The sequence below is a fragment of the Geospiza fortis genome, unplaced genomic scaffold (genome assembly GCF_000277835.1).
Source record: "Geospiza fortis unplaced genomic scaffold, GeoFor_1.0 scaffold98, whole genome shotgun sequence".
NCBI classification, from domain to species: Eukaryota; Metazoa; Chordata; class Aves; order Passeriformes; family Thraupidae; genus Geospiza; species Geospiza fortis.
Genome location: NW_005054306.1, coordinates 12117045 through 12137548, shown reverse-complemented (window position 1 = coordinate 12137548; position 20504 = coordinate 12117045). Strand labels below are relative to the sequence as shown.

At 37.6% G+C, this 20504-nt stretch overlaps 1 protein-coding gene across 1 annotated transcript in view; it reads right to left on the bottom strand.

Annotated features, from left to right (window-relative positions):
• The window catches only part of LAMA2 (laminin subunit alpha 2), a 254316-nt gene that overhangs the window by 43781 nt on the left and 190031 nt on the right, over positions 1 to 20504 (bottom strand). The window contains exons 41-44 of the mRNA XM_031066728.1: positions 17107 to 17245; positions 11444 to 11546; positions 4710 to 4826; positions 1626 to 1808 (exon numbers count right to left, since the gene is read on the bottom strand). Of these exons, the coding sequence (XP_030922588.1) occupies positions 1626 to 1808; positions 4710 to 4826; positions 11444 to 11546; positions 17107 to 17245 (542 nt within the window). The remainder of the gene's footprint in view (positions 1 to 1625; positions 1809 to 4709; positions 4827 to 11443; positions 11547 to 17106; positions 17246 to 20504) is intronic.

Here is a 20504-nt window from a genome sequence, read left to right as displayed (position 1 = left end):
TAGCATAAGAGAGAGAAGACAACATAAGAGAATGTTTTGAAGATCTAAACAGAAATGTAAAGTAACGTAAGGGATAGGATGAGTCTATAAATAACTTTTTCTCTTTTAAATATTTCATATCTATCAAAATGAGAATTCAGCATCTGAATTTTGACATAGAGAGGCTACGTCTAGTTTTGCATTTAGTCATGATACTACTCACTTCATACATCTGGAATGGTTCACCCCACATTACTTTAATCTCATTCTGTAATCTAAGTATCCATTAACATTTGGAGAATGATAGAAGTGTACCTCTGGAGAACATCTCACAGTTCAGCTTTATGAAACAGTTTGCAAGTGTTAAGACCACTCTTCACTGCAAACGAAATAATGGTGACTGGGGAAAATCAAGAGATTACATTTTAAATTCTCACTCCTAATCTCAACTAAAGTGCTAATGTACACACAGGCTCAGAATACCTGAGCTAGGACAGATGGCCTAGTCTAGATTCAGCAGTGCCAAGAAACGACTGCTTTAAGACTGCTTCTCAGTTGTTTCCCACTCCCCTGCAAGAGACCTTACAGATCTGTTGGATCTACAACCTGCTGTAATCTAACCAACGTATTTCAATTAACTCCTTTTCATACTGTCTAAACTTGCACGCACCCAATGGGAATTGTACTGAGGCTCAAACATTTATCTCAGCCTATGAGCAACAGGGAACTTGCAGTAGGCAGGCAGTGAATAACAGCCATTGGGATTAACTTCTTTCACTTCTACAGCAACATTGTACAGCAACAACTGGCAGAGGATATTTGTCTACAGAATGAGAATGACAGCCTCCTAAACTGTATGTTTTCAGGTGCCCAGCTTCATCAAGCTGGCAAGAATCTGGGGAGCCCAGAATAGCTGAGAAATTAGCCCTTCAGTCATTTTCTAAAGACACTCCGGTTTTATGGCTGTATAGTCCTATATGAGAGATGGTCTAGCAATCTACCATAAAATGTATTGTAATATAGAATTAATTTTTATCCATCCTAACCAAAGCGAAAATGCTAAAGTAATTCTCACATTTGATAACAGAATTTATGGCAAAAAAAAAGAAGAAAAAATAGCAGATAAAATCCCATTCCCAGAATCTTCTTTCTTTTTTTCAGTGTCTTCAATATTCTACCAAATATAGTAATGTATATGAAAGGAGCCATGCACTTCTCCCAGGACTGATTATCTGATTGACTGAAGACAGATTTAGTATGGGGTATTTTTCTTGAATCAGGCAGTGAATTGCCAGTCAGAATCTTTGATTAGTCATCTCCTAAATACTTTAAAAAGTAATCTGAGGAACAAATCTATCCATTACACATGCATCCTGCTGACATTAGCTTTTCTTGCAACTACTGGCACTAGTCTTTTAAGATTTAAAATTCTTTCCACAGAATCGTTAGCATTCAAAGGGACCTCTGTTCCCTTTTCATATATAAGAAGCCCAGAAAATAGAAGTGATAGAGTCCTTTTATCCCAGCATACTGTAGTAATGCTATGTAAGTGAAATTCTGGAGTGTCTCTGTTTCATTTTGAGATACGAAATGAAAAGCACAAACTGAAAAAAACTACCGCCAAACAACCCGAAAAAAGATCTTACTGTTCTTGACTGGATCCTTCACAACTGCATTTGTTTTGGCCACATCATCTGTAAGTTTACTGTAGTTTTTTCTCAAGCCCAGGAGATTCCGATTGAGGTCTTTAATCTGGGCCAGGACATCATTCGCAGTATCATTGGCTTGTCTTGCTTTATCTTTGGCTGCCTGTACCTTTACAGCTGTATCTGTAGGTAGAAAATGATAATGAAAATGATTGCCCAGAGTACAGAAGTAACTTTTTTGAATAAAGATATATATCTGTGCTCCAAAAAACTCCCCCTTTATTTCTGCAGTTTTGGCTCTGAAAAAACCCTCAAATACAACAGCACCTCAGAAATACAACAGAATCTTTAATAAACCATAATCATTGTCAGTCTTGAGAAGAAAAAGGAAAGAGAACCTAGACTGCCTTTTTTCATCATATCTAAGTAGTTCCTTTTGCACCATTATTAGAGGTCATGCATCTTTCTGGCTAAGTGAAAGCTGGAGTAACTGTGTGACTTCCCTCTATTAGTCCCACAAATTATTTTCAGCCACACCTTAAATAATTCCATCCCTGCACATGTTCGTTCTTGTCCCACATGAGCTCTGTCTATCTCATTCTGAATCTTTCTGCTTTTATCTGACTATTAGTATAGCAGAGACAGAAGAATTATTAGTTTAAGCTGCTCTCTGCTCTCTCAAATCCTTGAACAAGATATATGACAGGGTCATTTTCTCTCCCTTCCTCATTTGATTATTTTCCTGTTGGACAACTAATTTACTCCATTTTCTTATCCATGCCATTTATTTGCTCTGAATCTCATTCTTAATACTCATCTGCTTGTTTTTATGAGTGTCCTTGTGCCAAGAGTAAGCATCCTGTAATTCTAATCTGCCAAGAGTTTATTACATTGCTAATGATTGCATAATTCATATTACTTTTACTTGTTCCATATTTAGTATTCTGTGTCCTAAGGTTAACAGGCCTTAGAGGTCCATTTTGGTTGACTGAGACATCTATCTGTGCTCAAGACAAATAATGATGTCAGTATCTTGACCAAAACCCAAGAAATGGTACACGATGAGTACAAAATATTAAACCATTTATTTTGTGAGTGCTGATTTCAAGGATTATTAAACCTAAACCAAAACTCTTCAGTTAGCTGTAATCTTAAAGCCACAAAAATGTACAAGATGAATAGTAAATTGTTGTTTATGCTAAGGGATTACTACCAGTCTGAACCTTCTAGACCATCAGAAATCAGACAGAATACAGATTTTCTTCAGAGACTTTTCTTAAGGTGAAACTTTAGTTTATAAGTGCTCATTGAAAAAAAATTCATAGCAAAATAGATTGATTCTAAACATTTAATTTTTTAAAACATTCATTTTATCTCTCACTATTCATTATAATGAAAGTGAGATATAGCTCCCTGTCCCTTGCTATCACAATGCAATGTAGCTAACATCCCAGGACTTTGGGATTTTAATGAGTATTACATTTAAAAATAAAAGTCACCGGGGAATCACAAATGTGCATATGTGAAACACTGAAATGTTGAAGGCTAATGACTCAAGCAGTGGTCCATTGGCAAAAGCAGCAGGTTACTATGCTGAGGTCAGATAACTCCTAAACTAAGCGGAGGAGCAGAGTTTTTGGGTGTGTGGTGATGAAACCTTTGATTTGCATAAGAACAGCCCAGGTATCTCACCCATCACCAGAGGATACCCAAAACAAAGTGACCTTTGTCCAGCAAGGAGATTTTCTTTTTTTGAGCCAGATTAGGAAAAAGGTGGATAAGAAGCAAATCCTGTGGAGCTGGGACAATGCTTTTTATCATGCCAATATCCTCCCTTACACCAGTGACTGTGGTGTAAAACTCGCCTGCCTGGGGGCGTGTGTTGGGACATTCACGCACAGGCCTGGAGGTGTTCATCCCTTCTGAGACAACCTGCCCCAACTACTCCAGTCAGAGTAAGAGCAGCCATGTCTTACAAGGGATCATAAACCACCAAAAATCCCAGACTCATTTCTGGGGCCTTCTGCCAGAGGACAGCATATGAGCCACAGTGCTGCATCAAACAGTGTAAAACTACCCTCCAGGGGAGATACTTGGGAGCTCCCACCTGAACCTGAAGGTACCTTAACCCACTGAACTTTATGTTGTGTGGGGTTTCCCCCACCCTGGATGGATCAAGACTGTGACCATCACTTTGAACAAGGGACAGATAAATTGCAACAACCAAGTCTTGTTGATGGATCCATATGTGTAGTATCTCTCCTCTCCTTTTTTGTACCTTTTATATTGTCAGATTTCTATAGTCAAAAACCAAAATGGCTACATACTTCCTTTCTACTGCAACCAAACAGTTCTAAAATTAACCTGCCATATTTATATGTATGTATACATGTACATATACATCTACCTAGCTATCTATCTACACTGGTCATTCACTGACATTTCACTCTAATCCACCCCAAGGGATCCATTAACAAGAACCTAAGGACCTCAGCCACCCTTGCCTTCAGGGTGGGTCACAAGAGTGCAGCACTTCAGAGTCCATTGAGGAAAACCTGTTCCAGTTCCAAGAAATTTACAGGCTAAAAAAGATGTACAACACCAAACAGTGGCTGGAAATGCTGAGAGCGGGTTAGAAAGGGAAGACAAAACCCAGCAAATTCCACCCTGCTTTTTCTGTAAAGTCAGTAAGACTTATTCTTCTTGGGTTAAACTACACTGGTGAAATTATAGTGTTTCCTTAAAGATTACCTTCAAAAAGACTTTTCACATATAAACAAAAGACTATTGGTCTTGGAGTGCATCATAATTTCTGATATCATAACTATTTTCTTTCAGAAACCTTCTGCAAACTGCAGAAGCATGGTACCTTTTACCATCCCAATGTTCTGACTGATACCATGTAAATATTTTCAGTTCAGTTTTCTCTCTCATATTGCTCATCTTTGTCTTATAACAGCCAGTGGTCAAAGTAGACCCAGTGTGACACAGGCAAAAATTGATGAGACAAATCACTTCACAGCGATGGAAAAAGAAACAAAAGAGCATGACTGAGTCAAATGTTGCAATACTTTTCCAACTTACCGTTAGGAATGGCTGACAGCTTTCCTAAGGTTTCATTCAAAGCTCTCAAGAGAATGGAATTCTTCTCATCAGCATCTTTCAGCCTGTTCTGTGTGCTGTTCAGATCATCACCCCTTTCTAGAAAAAATGCATATGATACAGATGCTTTAACTCTTTATTTTCACTATCCTTTCTTTGTTACTATGAATATTTAAAATGCATAGTAACAAGCAAGCCACTTTTCATTAAGGAAAATAAGGAAATCCAGCAGAACTTGTGGGGTTCACTGATCATCTTCTCCAGTTTCTTTAAGTTCCCTACTTCCATAGTATCTAGATGTTTGAGTTCCTTGTACTGTTGTATATACTTAATATGGGTTTTTCAAAGGTGTGCTGAGGAAAGAATTTGCTATGATGTTATGTTTTAGGCAAATTCACACTGATAGATTCAACAACTGTGATGTTAGTCATAGTTTTGATTCCTAGATTAAGCTACTGCCTTTCTTCTTAAGGTGGTTGCCGAAGCTGAATGAGTTGAATGTGGTGTGAAAGAACCAAGACCCATTAGGCCAGCTTGCTGCTGCAATTAGAGTGGCCAGAGCCTAGTTCTCTTGTATTTTCTCAAAGATGTTGACAGAACATCCAAGGAAAATACAAGATCACTAATTGTCAATAAGAGATTAATACAGTAAGATCAGGTTATTATGAAATAAACAATCTAAATTCTTTGGGAAAACACCCACCTAGTAAAAACATTCATAGTTAAGAATTGGTTCAAATCAAAGGACCAGTACAAATCAAAGGCACAGGTGTGTCATATTTAGTACATCACAGTTGAAACTGATGTCCTCATTTACAAGCAAGTTCCTATTTTTCAGCATTTATTTTGAAGACAAATTATGCAGGGCCTTTTGAACTGTATCCAGCAGAGCAATGCAATAAAATCAAAACTGAGATCCCAGCTAAGCTTTATGGCTACGGAAACAGACACGATCTGTCGTGTTGGGTCTGTATAAGTTGGACTGTTCTGTTCCCCCTATCATGTAATGGTTCTGCCCTGGTTCTCTCCTCCCTCCCTTGTGCTGCCAGTTATCCCAACTCCTCCCCAGTTGCCTTGGAGACTAATCCTTTCTCAAATCCCTCCCCGGTGCCCTGTCTGTCACTCGGCACTCCCACCCTTCTCTCTGGAAACTTCCAGCTAGAGCGTCGAGTGATTGGCTCAGGGGCCGGGGCTCCACCCTCAAGTTATCCCCATTGGTGTTTTCCCTAAGTCAATCTTTTGTATCCCCCTCCCCTCTAAAACTCTATTCACCAGAGGACCAACTCCTCCCCTGTCTCCCTCCCTCCTTATAAGCTGTTGCAACTCTCCCAGAAACCCTCTTCGGCTGTCGGTTCCCCTGGAACTGAATAGACCCCAGTTCACCACAGCTGGAGAGCGCTCTCTTCTTTTTCTGCTGACTGCAGCCATAAAGCAAGCCACGTCCTACCACAAGGTAGCGCTGCTGTCATAGCACGGGGCGTTTGCCTTAGGTGCTGTCCCGAGTCATGGAGATCGGGATAGTGCTCCCCTACTGCTAGCGGTGCTGGATAGCTGCCCGGGACGTCCGAGAAGGACAATCCTTCCCCAGCCTGACCGCTTCAATGATCCCAAAATTCAGAAGTAAAGTTTGACACAAAGAAATGCATTTACTGCTTAAACAACTATTGTAGTGGGCATTTCTCATTATTTCTCTGTATCAATATGAAGCTTTTTGGAACAGACAGCTGGTAATTTCTTACCTTAAAGGCATATCCTACTAGGAAACTAATTTAACATCACTGAGCTTGATAGCCAGAAGAGAAGAATAATTTGTAGAAAAGGAGTTCAGGACGACAAGCTATGACTGTGACTTTCAGGTATGTGACCGGTTATTGAAAATAAACACCTATGTGGTTCACATTCCACAAATTCTAAAAAAGTATGGTTTCTTAAAGTTAGATGTGCAAAAAGCAATTTGTAAGGAGAAAAATCAAACAAAATTCATATTGCCTACAAGAAATTATTAATTAAATTTTCCAAGGCTAGAGCAAGGCTGAAACAGCACATGGAATTTAAATGAGAAGTATACTTTTGTTGTTAGACTTTTTGAAATGTCATTGATGAAGAAATCTGTTTGCTTTATTTAAATTAGAGCAACACACAGGACTGTAGGAGTGCCTGGAGATAAGCCCTCACTCCTGCAAAATGCTCTGCAGAAGAACAGGACATTTGTGTGAACTGTGAGAGGCACAGTTAACACTAGAATAAAGTTTGGAAGAATTGCGTATATGATATGGTCACTCTTCTCCTTAAAAACAGCTTTATTTTTAAATGACAGGTTACGTCCCCACTGCTGAAGGAGGCTACTGGTAACATGATATTGTTAAACCAGGATAAATTAATGAGGTTCTGGTCTTTTGTGCCTTGAGATTTTATCTGAGTTCTTTTCCTATTAAATAATAATACCAAAAAAACTGCTTCTATTTCCACCATTTAATTCTGAAATTATAGTCTGCCTGATAATTTCTTGGTATTTCTAGTGGAATGTTGGTGTTTATAAAATGTGTCAATATTTCTGAGAAGTTTGACTCATTTATGGTGGTGGTGTTCTAACTTTGTAACATACTTTTAAATAATCTTTTTTTTTCCTTTCTACTCTGCCTGTCCAGCATGCTAACTATCCCCCAGTTATACTTCTGAAGAATCATGTTTCCAGACTTCTCTTTACAGCTTTGTAACCATAGCAGCAAACTGGTTTTTATGGAATTTAACAAGGGAAGTTTCCCTAGAAATTCTGAAATTGAATATTGAGCCTCTACCTGTTTAGCATTTTTTCTTTTTATTCCTCAAATACAGTTTTACTGTGGGTAGGTTTTTTTTTTTTTTAGTTACAATAATAAAGCCATAAATAAGTGTTCCTAGGGAGGCTTTTACACAAGGGGAAGTGAGGAGATTTTATGTTCCATGTCATCTTTTCAAGGAAATTGTTCATTTTTCACAGAGATATTAAGTTTTGTTTTGAAGTAACTTCTTATCTTGTAATCCAGATGGCATCTTCACTAAGCACTGGACTAATCTCTTGCATGAATCACAAACTGAACTGACTTCATGTCAGCTTCTCCACATCCTTTAATTATTAGCATTTATAAAAAAACTGTGGCAATGATTTGAAGGCCCAAAATCCTCCAGATCCTCCAGCTGAGTGCTGAAGTTTGTCAAAATACAGGCAGCTACAATCTAAGTTTTTCCAAACTACAGAGCCTGTCTGACTTGGAAGAGGTTAGTAGGTCTGCACTGAAAGATGCCAGGCACTGTCAACTCTCATTAAAGTGTAGGTTGAGCAGTATCATGAGAAATTTATCTCAATCTTGTTTTTTTCACTTGATCAGCTCTGCACAGAGATGGCACAAGATGCCAGTAAAGGCACTGCTGTTCAAATCAGCAAAACTAGTCATGCACTGCTGAAACTAAACCCTAAATAGTAAGCAGGAACCTGAAGGACTTTGCATGTATCGGCCTTTGCATTTGCTGGCTTGGTTGACATGAACAAAGATTTTCAATTTCTGTTCATATTAAACAAAGCATTACAGGATAAAACATCATCCCTTATTCCTCTGCATGAATGGAGTCAAATGAAAACAAACAGTGCTGTGCACATATATTTCATCTTAAGATGAACTCAGGAATTTAGTTACTTACTGTTTATACAGAGTCATTTATGAGAGACACAGGGTTTTACAAGTCTCTGCAGATCATATAAATAGGTGACACTGGTTAATTGCTGATGATATGCCACCATCATGGTGGAACAAACATATAGAGGAACATAGAGGAAACAGGTATCTTTTGGCAGTATGAATAAATGCAGTTTTTCCACATGAAACTGCACAAGAAACAGCAATAAGGCTTACTAAATTCATGTATCCCAAAACCAGACTGAAGTTGGAAATCTACCAAGGAGCAAGAAACGCATCTGTTCTTATTGACTGGAGACTGCAGAAATGAACTGACTGTTACACACATCCCTTTCTGTTATCTTTGTGTTACTTCTTCCAAATAGCATGCCTGCTCCCCACAGTCTCATCCTATAAAGAGGAACATGGGTCACAAGCTGATTGTTTTTTTCCTAAACCAAGCAAGAATCTGGCGTTAGAAACAAACAGGAGAAGAAATGTAACTAGAGAAATGCAGCTAATTAAGTTTAACTTTTTTAAAAAAGTACCTTCAGCACTGACTGCCATAATCTGGTGAATACAATATGCCAGGTCAGCAAAGATCACTCAGAGGAGAATACACAAACAAGGGATCTATCAGCTGGATATGTTGCCTATCAGCTGGAAAATGTTCTAGCTAAAAATATTCACATGTTGTCTGACAAGACACATCCCCCTCAAGTTGTCAATTCTTAAGCAAAACAAATTACATCAGCAGAATTTCAGTAGCCACCTGACAGCAGTCTCTAGCTGAAGAGGAGTTTATGTATCTTATTTTCACTTTTTATTGATCAGCAGCATTTATACACTGGTAGGCCAAATTTCAGAATTCCTTCCTAGCCACAGTACTACATACAGATTTTGCTTCTCCCACCAGGGTTATTCTTTCTAACTTCTAACCCCACAGAGAGAGAAATGACTAAATCTTCATTTTAATAGCTTCTGTCACAAGCTTTGCTTTGTAAGGACTGTTTCAGCAGTCTTTGGTGGTAATATAAAACATTTTTATGATTAACAGCCATTTTATAACTCAGGTAATTGGCCACAAATCAGGGGAATGTCATAATGTAAGAAGAAAACACTCCCATCTCTATCACGGCTCAGGCTGGATTTTTGGAGTGTATATTAGTTGAGTGGCTTATGGGTCTTCATTACTTAAACTAATGTACTTCCTATAGTGCAGACAGAGAAATTTTAAGCTAGTGATTAGTTCTGTCTACCAGATCTTTATAGAGTGCCCATTAGCCATCCTGCACTTCCAGCTGAGACTCTGAAAGGGTGGCTTTATAAGGATTCTAAGAAAATACCTTTCTATTAGTTTGACATTGAACTCTCAATTTCTCTCGTGGGAAAATCAAGACATCTAGAAAGAATTAGTTCATAATACTAACAACACATGTTCTATGTTATTCACAGTACTAATAATATTACCACTGGTGCAAAAGCAGAGTGGGGAATAGAAGTCTGTCATTGCATTTTCTTCTTACACATCAGCATTCTGGGCACAATGTTAACTGATCTCCACGGGTCTAGCTGTGGAGCATGGACATGTTTTATTAGATGTAAAAAGGCATACTGTTCAAGTTCAGAATGTTTGTCTTTATGAAGCACTTTAAGATGTATTGGAAAGCATTAAAGAAAGCTCCATCTCATTACCCTTCAGTTTGGGGCAAAAACATAGACAAAGATCTAATATGTGCATTTTAAGCATTGCTGCCTGCTTGCATTAAGTTTGCTTTATGAATCTTTAGACTGTCTGGACATTTTCTTCTGAATTACGCAACTGTTATCAACTTAAATTTTCATTGGTACAATGGGAAAATAACTTTTTTCAAAATTCTCTGCAGTAATATATCTTGTCTCAGGGTTAAATTGGACAGTTGTGTGGACACAGGGAATTCACACCCACCCTTGTAGAGACAACATTTTAATTTGTCCTTGTGCTTCACTCCACTATACCTGCCTGGGGGGCACAGAGAGCTGTGGACTCCACTCTGAGCTGCAGAGTGTGCTCACTGGAGTGCTGTGGCAGGGGAGAGGCTGCCTCACACAGCCATTTTAGTGTCTCTGATACACCAGCCATGGCAAACTGCAGCAGTTCGCATTCCAGAAAGCATCACAATTTTTTTCTGCTTCAGCCATGCTACTGGCCTCGTCCAACAGTCTTGTGATTTTCTATAACATATTTCCTGCAATGTGTTCCTCCAGCCCTAAATCTGTACTGAATCTGGAAGTAGAGAGTTGCAATAAAGAAGACCCTAAATATACACCTAAGATTTACTAGTAACTCAGACACATTTCTTTCTCTCAGTTCGGCTACAAGAAAATAATAATGTTTTTCACTTTCAAACACTGTATGACAATGAAATGCAATTAATGACCTTATGAAACATTATGCTTTATGACCTTAGTAAACATTGTGTTTACTTGTTAATGAGTTCTGCAGTTGGAAATCATAGAGCTGCCAAAACTAAATTGAAGTGCAGTAATAGCCAAAAGATGACTAAGGTGTATGGATCACCTCCTTTATGCTGTATGTTCTTCTTAAGGTATCTCCCAGGAGGCAAAAGAGAATTTTGTACACAAAAAACATGGAAGACAGGGCACTATTATGAAAATCTGTATTGATTCTAATAAGAAACAAGTGTCTTATTGGTTTCTTAGTTTAACTAAGCTAGCAGGATGGACAAGATTAATGCATCATCTCTGTGACAAATTTAAAACTCAGCTTTGAATATTTACCGCGTGCAATTTTTCTTGCCCTTATTGTAGTTAGCAAGAGAAGACCTAAATTCCCTCCTCCTCAGCCTTCTTGTCCAGGAAAAGGAGAGAGGAAACAGGAATTCTTGTATAATGCTTGGACACTAAGCAGGAGAATCTTCTTCATTGATACACTGTCCAATTTCAAATCAGGTAAAGAATTCTAGTTTTTTCCTATATGGATTCTTCATACCAGAGGCACAGCAGTCTCATAACATTGTTTTCCTCTGTTTAGTGGGTCTGAATGCCATATACTGCACATACCTTTAACATCACTTTCTAACATCTTGGCTTCATTAAGGACCCTGAAGCTTTTCTTAAGAGAGTTCTTGGCGCCATCCTTCAGTGATCCTTCAGGACCAGACGTCTGTGGACAGAGAAAAACAGTGTCAAAAAGCAAAGTCTGAGGTCATAAAAGACATGTGATCGTGATCTAAGTGAACCGTCATCTACATTTAATGTGCACACCAGGGGGCTCTGAATTACATCCCATAGCCATAGCATTAGTCTAACAGAACCAAAATAAAAAAAAAAATCTAAAATTTTCTAAAAGATATTTTTAATGGAATGTTGCATCCCCTTTGGAATATGAGAGATTACTTCAATAAAGAGAGACAGTGCTTACATTATTAAAGAAACAGAATTAAAATTTGATTCTAAGAGCAGAACTGTCCAAAACCAACAAACAAAACATATTTCAACTTAAACATGTATTTATCCTTCCAGCTATGGACAGAACACAATGAAATACAGTATTTCTCTCTTAACTACAGCTACAGAAACTTTTAGAGGCCAGACTGGATCTGACGACTCAAATAATGACAACTGAGATTCATTTGTGGTTAAATTAAAGAATTATAATTGCTAGGTGAGTAAAGAAATAAGAAATAGAGTTTTAAAAGAAGGGCAAACTGCAGTTAATTTGAAAGAATTTTATTACTAAGTTACCATCCTTCATCCTATCATGCTACTTAAAGATCTTTCTCCTGAAAAACATCCATCTCTACCTTCAGTGCAGAGACTGATCAATAGATGGAATGATTTTTTCTAAATTAGATTAGTGTTTTCAGTCAGTAGAAAATGCTCCAGGTTCTGAACCACTTACTGCTCAGTTTGTAAGACTGAACTCAGGTCACACATCATACTGAATACATTTCTTTGAGAATACTCCTGACAGCCAGATAACAGTCTACATTAGTCATGGGTCATAGCCTTGTAACTGGTATGTAATTAAGAAGCAGCTACTTTTCATCTTCCAGGGCAGATACATATACTCAAAAATTAACTGTGTGTCAATTAAATGACACAATTATTATTGCTATTCATTATTTTTATAATGAGCAAGCCCAGAAGTGACATTTCACATATTGCTGAAGCTCTGATGTTTTTCAACGACACTGTAAAAAACATGTAGAGAACTTGCTGTTTCTCTTTCTTTTAAAAATCTTAGAGAATGCTTTGGATACTTTCAAAATTCAGAACCAAGCTTTTTGTTAGGGGATATCTCACAGTATATATGTTGCCATGTCACGGGGATATTGCTATTAAAGAATTCCTTGTATTTAGATGGGATGTAAATACAAGCTTTTATGTGACTTTAAGAACTAAGGCACACATCGCTGCCATTTCCCAAGCTCACCTGAAATATTAAGCTGTGTACACGTTCCTTTCAACAACAAAAACATATACATTCAAAAGATTAAAAAAACTAGTTTCTTACAGATTTTCTCTACCACATAGTAACAAGCAGCACTGGTAACAGAAAAATATAAAAAAAAAAACAGGAAAAAATCAAAAAAACTGCCCAGTGAAGCAAAGACTGCTCCTGAAGGAAGAATGTTTGGCCAGATTTTGTGACAGATGCACTTGTCAAATCAGATAATACTTTTAAATTTCTTTTCCTACTAGAAACAGAACCCAGGGTATGATCACTCTGTGACCACAGACTTCAAAAATAATCATTATTGTTGTTGTTATTATTATTGTCTTATAACTAGGCATGGCTGACTGGCTGTTGAAGCAGCTTATAGTCAATAAAATGAAGCTGGAAGGCCAGATTTACAATGCAATACCAGGAAGTTCATCAAATCAGGGACAGTAATTGGGCAAGTGCTGACAATTAGTCAGAAACAGGTTTCAGCATAAAGTTAATACTAGAAGAGCCCCTTCAGAGAGAAATAAACTTGTACTAATTAAAAGCTTTATTTTATATTTTAAAAAACAATCTTGAAAATGAGGATTAATTAAGACATCTGATAGAAAATGAACTTTTTTATTAGTTTTTCCTGTGGTCCGTGAGATGTCAAGTCATTAAGCAGTCAGTAATTAAAACCCAAAGATTTTATGACTTTGTGTAAGGTGAGTCTGTACACTTGTGGCAAGCCTGGGTCACAGTGAACCACTTTATCATTTTTATAATTTATTAGGATTTACAGCCAACAGACTTTGACATTGTTTTCTAAACTGGGACAAATTCTGTTTAAAAAAAAAGAAGAGAAAAAAAAGGAAAAAAAGATTGTGATTCAAAATAAATTTGAAAATTGCAGGGTCTCTAGAATTTAATTTGTTCTAATTCTGTCTCTTCCAAAATGTCAATAATCTGCAGATAGTACCTTCCTCTCCCTGTACCTTTCCTCATGGTCCCTACTCTCCCCATGCAAACACTATGCAGTTTGAATCTCTGGTTCATCTTCTGGCAGAAGTGGGACCATGTTATGTACCCAAACAGTGCTGTCTCAGTCATGGTTTAGAGGCATAAACACACTAGGGCAGTGTTGAGGATCACATGAACTTACACAGGTGCAAGGTTTTTTAGTCTTAGTGCTAATTCAAATCAGTTAAAAATAGTTCTGCCTTGTTCTTTAATTATTTTCTTTTCCCATACACTTACATTGTGAAGTTTCCTCCTATGCAAGAAATAGGGTTACTCTCATTTCTACTAGTCCTGAAGATGGATACCAAAAATGATTTACAACTCAGGGCATCCTACCAAGGATGTCTAGGCAGCTTTATGTTAGGAAATCTAGACACCCAACAGGTGCTGGGGCACCGCCTACAAAAAAAGTCAAAATCAAAGAAGAAAGCAGGACCCTAAACACTCAATGTATCCCCTGTGCTTCCTACGGTCCCCAGCCTGTAAGTCCTTTCTAAAAAGCCTAAGAATAATTCACTTTTTAATATATAGTGTACAACTACGATTCTGATCTATGAGATAAGACCAGAATATGTTAACCTGACTCCTATCAGTTACTACCTAAGTAATGGAATGCTGAAACTGCCAGAATACTAAAGATTTCTCATTTCTGATGAATTTATTTTGCTTTCAAAGGGGAGAGCAAATCCATCCTAAAAACCTCAGGAGGAATTTTTCTGTCATATTTTTAATACATTTTTTTCAGTCATTTATCAGGCTTCCTGTAATCACGATGGATTTTGAGCATCTTTTCATTCATGCTTTAGCAACATTAGATTAATTTGAAAATTAAGTCATTTTCCCATTACAAACCAAAACCAAAACAAAAAAAAAAAAAACCCTTGAGATATCACTAAGGTTCTTGTAAATAATTTGATCCAGTGATGTAGAGGATAGAACCTAAAACCAAAACCTGTCCATACAGTCTCTGGTTCATACACCAGCTTGTTGCTGTTGGAAAACCTTCATCCCCCTGTCCCAACATTATTCCTGCTACATAGGAAAGGTGAGGATCAGGGAAGCAAAGTGAGCTACAGCACTTCTCTCCATTATCTATTCACAGCTGAAACTCAGAGTCTTTTACAGAAGACAGGCATCCATAGCAGCTCTCATACAGAAGAGAACATGCTCCATCTTTCAAAAGGAGGGGAAAGACATGATCTCCATCATGTCACAGGGTCCCCCAAGTGTGATGCAACTTCTCAGCAAGCTGGCATCACACTTTCTAGGGGTTTATGCTGCCTTCTAGGAGCAAATTCACCAATGCTGCCATCTAGGAGACTTTTTGAGCCATTGTGCTCTAGACAGCCCTGACTGAGAGTACATTCCTGGTCTTGTGCTGAAGCTCAGCTAAAAGCTCCTTGGGACCTCCAGAAAGTGGGACCCTGATTTACCTGGTTACCAGTTAAACTCTTCTCCTAGGCTGAGCAACCATTCAACAGTCTTTAAATACAAACAAGGAAACAGAATAAAGAAGTGATGACTGTAGTTCACAGCTGACATATTTTTAAAATCTGGCTCAAAACCCTCAAATGAACATATAAAAACAGCTAAGTCAATTGCTCTGCAGCAATTTGATGGCAAACCACCAATGACCTCTACATCAAGTCAATCACATTTAAAAGGCATCAGCTGCCTCAATTTTCTTCCTCATCAACTAGATCCCCATTTCACATACACTGCTCATAAAAAAACCCAAGCTCCTTCTAATGAATACATGCAAAGGAGATGCTGAAAACATCACCCTAATATTTTAATCTCTTTCCTTGCTACTCACTTGCTTCTATTTACATCACATCATCCATCTTGACCTCCATCACTTAAATTATCAATCCCCTTTCTCTCTATGCTATAATCACCCAGTGATATATATACTTTTGTCATCATCCTGTAATTGCTAGCTTTGTTTCTTTATTGCTCTATGTCTTTTTTCTTTCTCCTTTTCAATCCCTGAAACAGCTGCCTGTCTCACTCATTCCAAGTTGCCAAAGGAGAAAAAGACATCACATTAAATCTTAATGAGAAAGAAAAAACAAAAAGGGCCAGGCCCCTATTTACTTCTTTGGTGTAATTAGGCATTCTGGTGAAACAAAGAGCTGTTTACAGAGAACTAGCACAAACTACTGTGTGAGGTGATTTTTTTCATTAAGAGAGAAATACAGTAGTTAGTGTAATTTGAAAAAACACTGAAAATGTAAACAGCCTACAAATATTAAAATTTTTGGGCAGTGGTTCCTTCACTATATCCCTCTGACAAATACAGAGCTTCACAGCATGCGATTGATTTTGCTATTCTTATCATGCATTTGACTGAAGTAGTTCTCTGTAAGCTACCTTTATTTATGCGCAAGTGCTGTAACTACAAGTTGTTTCTGCTCATCTGCATGTTCCTATATCAAATATAAGTTCTGGCAGTCTCATACTGTCACTGCCTCACATTTCTGTACGCATGTGAAAGGCATGCCTGTTGGTCTCTGACCGACTCCCACAAATTAGCCACTAACTCCTTTGATATCTGACCTAAAAGGTAATCTTGGCTATGCTCAGAATATTTTCTGCTCACAGTATATGCATCAAAGAGCATAAGCTCCTCATTGTGACCCAGGGTGGAGAGCTGACTTTACCTTACAATCCTATTTTTAAAAGTTCTCTTCATTTTCTCTGGAAATTTACAGGTGCTACCTCATAGTGAGAATAAGATTTTTCTGCAAAAACTAGTAGAGGTCACAAAGTGAATAAAATTTCCACACCCCTCCTACAATTCTCCATTTCTAGAATTCTGGCCAGGTGCATGCAGTTCATCTAATGTGCAGAGAAGTGCCTCCAAGCATTTTCAGGGAACTAAGCTGAAGAGTTAATTAAGGTACGGGGCTCTTCATATTTAATGAATGTATTACCCACATCTAAACTTGCACTATTGAATATCAAATGGCTCCTGACTCAAAGTTGTTGGCTTGAGCTATACACAGGGACCAAAAAGTGGAAGACAGAAGGAGGAAAGAGTAGATAAAATGGGGAACAAAAGTAAGGATCACGAGTTAGGAACAAATAGGAACTGTCTGAAGGTACGCAGAGCTCTGATAGAGGCATAGCTTTCTGATCACAAAAACAAGAATGTTTGATGGCAAATGTCTTCACATAAAGTTTTAAGATGGCAAAACATGGATCTGAGATCAGATGTAGCACATTCCACAAAAAATCTAAACCTTCTTTTTAATGTACTCATTTTCCTTACCTCTTGCATAGCTTCATTTGCAAGAGCTTTGGCTTCCTTGGCAACTCTTTCAGCTTCGTCTGTAGAATCCTTGATGTTAGTATAAGCATTGAAAGCCCGTGTGGCATTGAAAGAGAGGTTTTTTGCTTCAGTAAGGATTCTGTTGGGATGAGGAAAGTAAACACACCATTAAACCTGCTGCCAGAGCTCAACGGAACAGAGCATCCTACATTTTGAAACCCAACAGCCTGTATTTCTAAGGCTATTTCTAAGGTGTTAGAGAGCAACGCTACATTTGAGATTTTAGGAGATCTGGCATCATGTGTTTAATGGAATTCATATTTCATCTGGGCAGAAAGACATAAAGAACAATGTTTGCTAAAAGAGGAAGTTCTGTGAGATAAAAATAGACACTGAGAAAAGATAACACTGTGCTTAATGCTCTAATACAAGTAACATATTCATCATGTGGGTTTTTAGGCTATGTGCTGAGCCAGGCAACTTGAGGAAACTTGCACTGTATGAAGGATCATCACAGACATGTTTTAAAGTAGAATCTTTGAAAAATTAATTTTTTGGTCTGGCTGCCAAACACAGAATTGCTAGTTTTGAAGGTGATCTCACAGTCTAAACCAAATCCTAAATGTTAATTTTGCTGACCAAAATGGAAAACATTAGGCAGTAATGCTTCATATTGAATGTGATGTTAAATTTAAAAGAAATACTCCATTCTGATAGCTATAAATAGATTAAATACAGTTAGTATTTGCTGGTGCAGCGACAGCGTTCAGCTAGACTGCTTCCTAAGGAAATTTCTAGTCAGCAGGCTGGGGAAATAACTTTCCTTGCATTCTCTCTGTATGATATATTAAAACATTTTCTACAAAGAATTTCTGCACCTACAGAATGAACTTGAAGACAACTATCTCAGTAGCCATTATGACCAATGCCTATGTTGATTTTAAGAATAAAGTGTTAATGGACTGAAATCCCCATATGAACTGGATAAGAATGGATCTGAACTTGGATTTTTGTCTCTCTGGGAAATTTTCTAGCCATGCAGGTGTATGGCAATATGAGAGAGACAGAGATTACTCCTGTTAGACCTGTTCCAGCTTGTATAAACTAGTCAGTGAGAGGGTGTGTGTGTAAGAAAGGAAAATTCATCCCAGTAATTTATCTGTTCTCTGGAGAACTGTGACAGCTGGGCTCTGATCCTCGCATCAATTACTCACTGATTTCTACAAAATGCCACAGAAAAGACAAAGTGGACAGAAGATATAGTCCCTGGATTCAACACGTAGCTAATAGAGGGAGAGAGATTCCCTTTAGGTTACTGCAGAAACTGCATGACTGAGCTGCCTCTGCATCATCTGTGGAAAAGTGAATTTCTTTCCTCAACAATGGCTGGAGCTCACCAGGCTACTCTAAGTTTCTGTGATGCTCTGTTAAACAAATGTGGAGCCCAGAATAGCTACCTAGCAAGTACCTCAAGAACTGCTTAGAAACATGGTTCAAATCCTTTCTGGTTAGGAAAAACCTAAACTGAATTTGCCAAATACCAATGGTGCTTACTCATGAGCAGGCAATTAGCCACAAGCTAGAAGCCTATACTAATGCTTACTTGTACACAGCAGAAATAACAGTTTTTTTCCTAGGTTCAGTTCATGAATGGTTCCATGTTCTAACACTCAAGAGAATCCTCATTGTCAATCAATATATTATTAGAATCCTTAGAGGGTGACTGGAGAGACAGGGCTCTCCCTCTCTATCTCCCATAAGAAGAAACAGTAATCTACACCAAATTTAGAATTGTCTGAAAGACACTCCAGTGCCAGTTGTGAAGATAGATACACTTTTTAATTCCTCTAACTGATAGAGACTGCGTATGCCTGTAAAGTGTAACTATTTATTGTCAGTGCATGAAGTAAACAGCTTTATGCTGATTATACAGCACCACGGTATTTCTTTGTCTTTTGAAGATGTGTATCTATCTGATCACATTAGAAATTTTAACTTTGAACAATCTGCCTTTAGACATAATTTTTAATGTCCTTGATTTTGCGGAGTTTATTGGGTTTTTTTCGAGAAACTGAGGTTGATATCTGGATCAGATATAGGTATGCATAGTGCTGTTATCTTAAACACTACCCTAAGCCCCTTAAGGCCAAGCTGTCACCTACATTAAGACAGAAGCATATATAAACACCCATAAAAAGCTCTCTTTTGAATAGTTACAAAGCTATATCTCAAAGCATGTCTTGCCAATATTTGACTGGGAAGCAAAATCTTTTTTGTCTACATTTTCTCTCTTTCTTAGTTCCTTCACGACAACCTTCCACATATTCAGATATTTATGTGTGGTTTGGTGTGACACTAAAGTCACTCATTTTCAAATTCATTTTTACCCAGGAAACCACAGCTATCATTATTTTGCGCACACCTTAAAACATGTATTACACTGGGTATCTACAGTAGTGTAACTACACTGTAAATGAAGCCAGTAATTTAGCAAATATCAGAGCTAATTTCCAGTCTTTTCCTCAAAATTACAGATTCTAGCAAGAAAAAACTGTCTTAAGCATCTGCTCACAAGTCTTTGGGATATTCAAGTCTTCAGGTAGCATCTAAAAGATAGAAGCAGCAAAAGAAGTAGCATATTCTTGATATTTAAAAAAATAATACTTTTTTTCTTGCAGTGCTTTTATAAAATAATGAAACTTTGAAGTTGATGCTGGGAAAAGGTCCAACAGGCAGAATATCCCTGGTCTATTTCTGGGTATTACTATTGCAAATTACATTCACTATTTATGTCTTGCTTTCTTAAGTGCATAGAATGCAATAAAACAAAAGACACCCCTCTGATTTTCCCCAAAAATTCCCAAAACACCAACAAAACCTTGCTTTATATTCTTTCCATGAAACTATTTTTATGGTGAGTTATATAGTATCATTCTTCTGAAAGAGCAGTCATATATGTTCATATAAATGAAGGGCATTGCAGTTCTTATATTTAGGAATGTGATAGTTAGTGGTAAACAGAAACTGAAGTTTCTGTTCTTGGGTTTAAGCATTTTGGTCCAGGACGCCTACTTTTTTGGGAGAGAGTTTTGAAACTGGTGGAGAAATTACTGTCCATCACTAAGGTGGACTTCTGACAGTAAACAATTTAGCAATTTAAAAATCACAATAATAGTCTCCTACCAAAATGGTCATCTTAAAAAGGAAAGTACTACTTGTTTTTAACAAATGCACGTGAAAATGTGTAGGGAGCTCTTTAAGAAGAATTTATATTTTTTTCACAACATAGCAGCAAGCATATGATAAGTTAAACTGTGTTCTCAGTGCATCTGAGAGCACTTTTTCTGTCCATGCAGCCTGTAAGAATCACAAGATGTAGGAAACTGCTTACAAGAGAT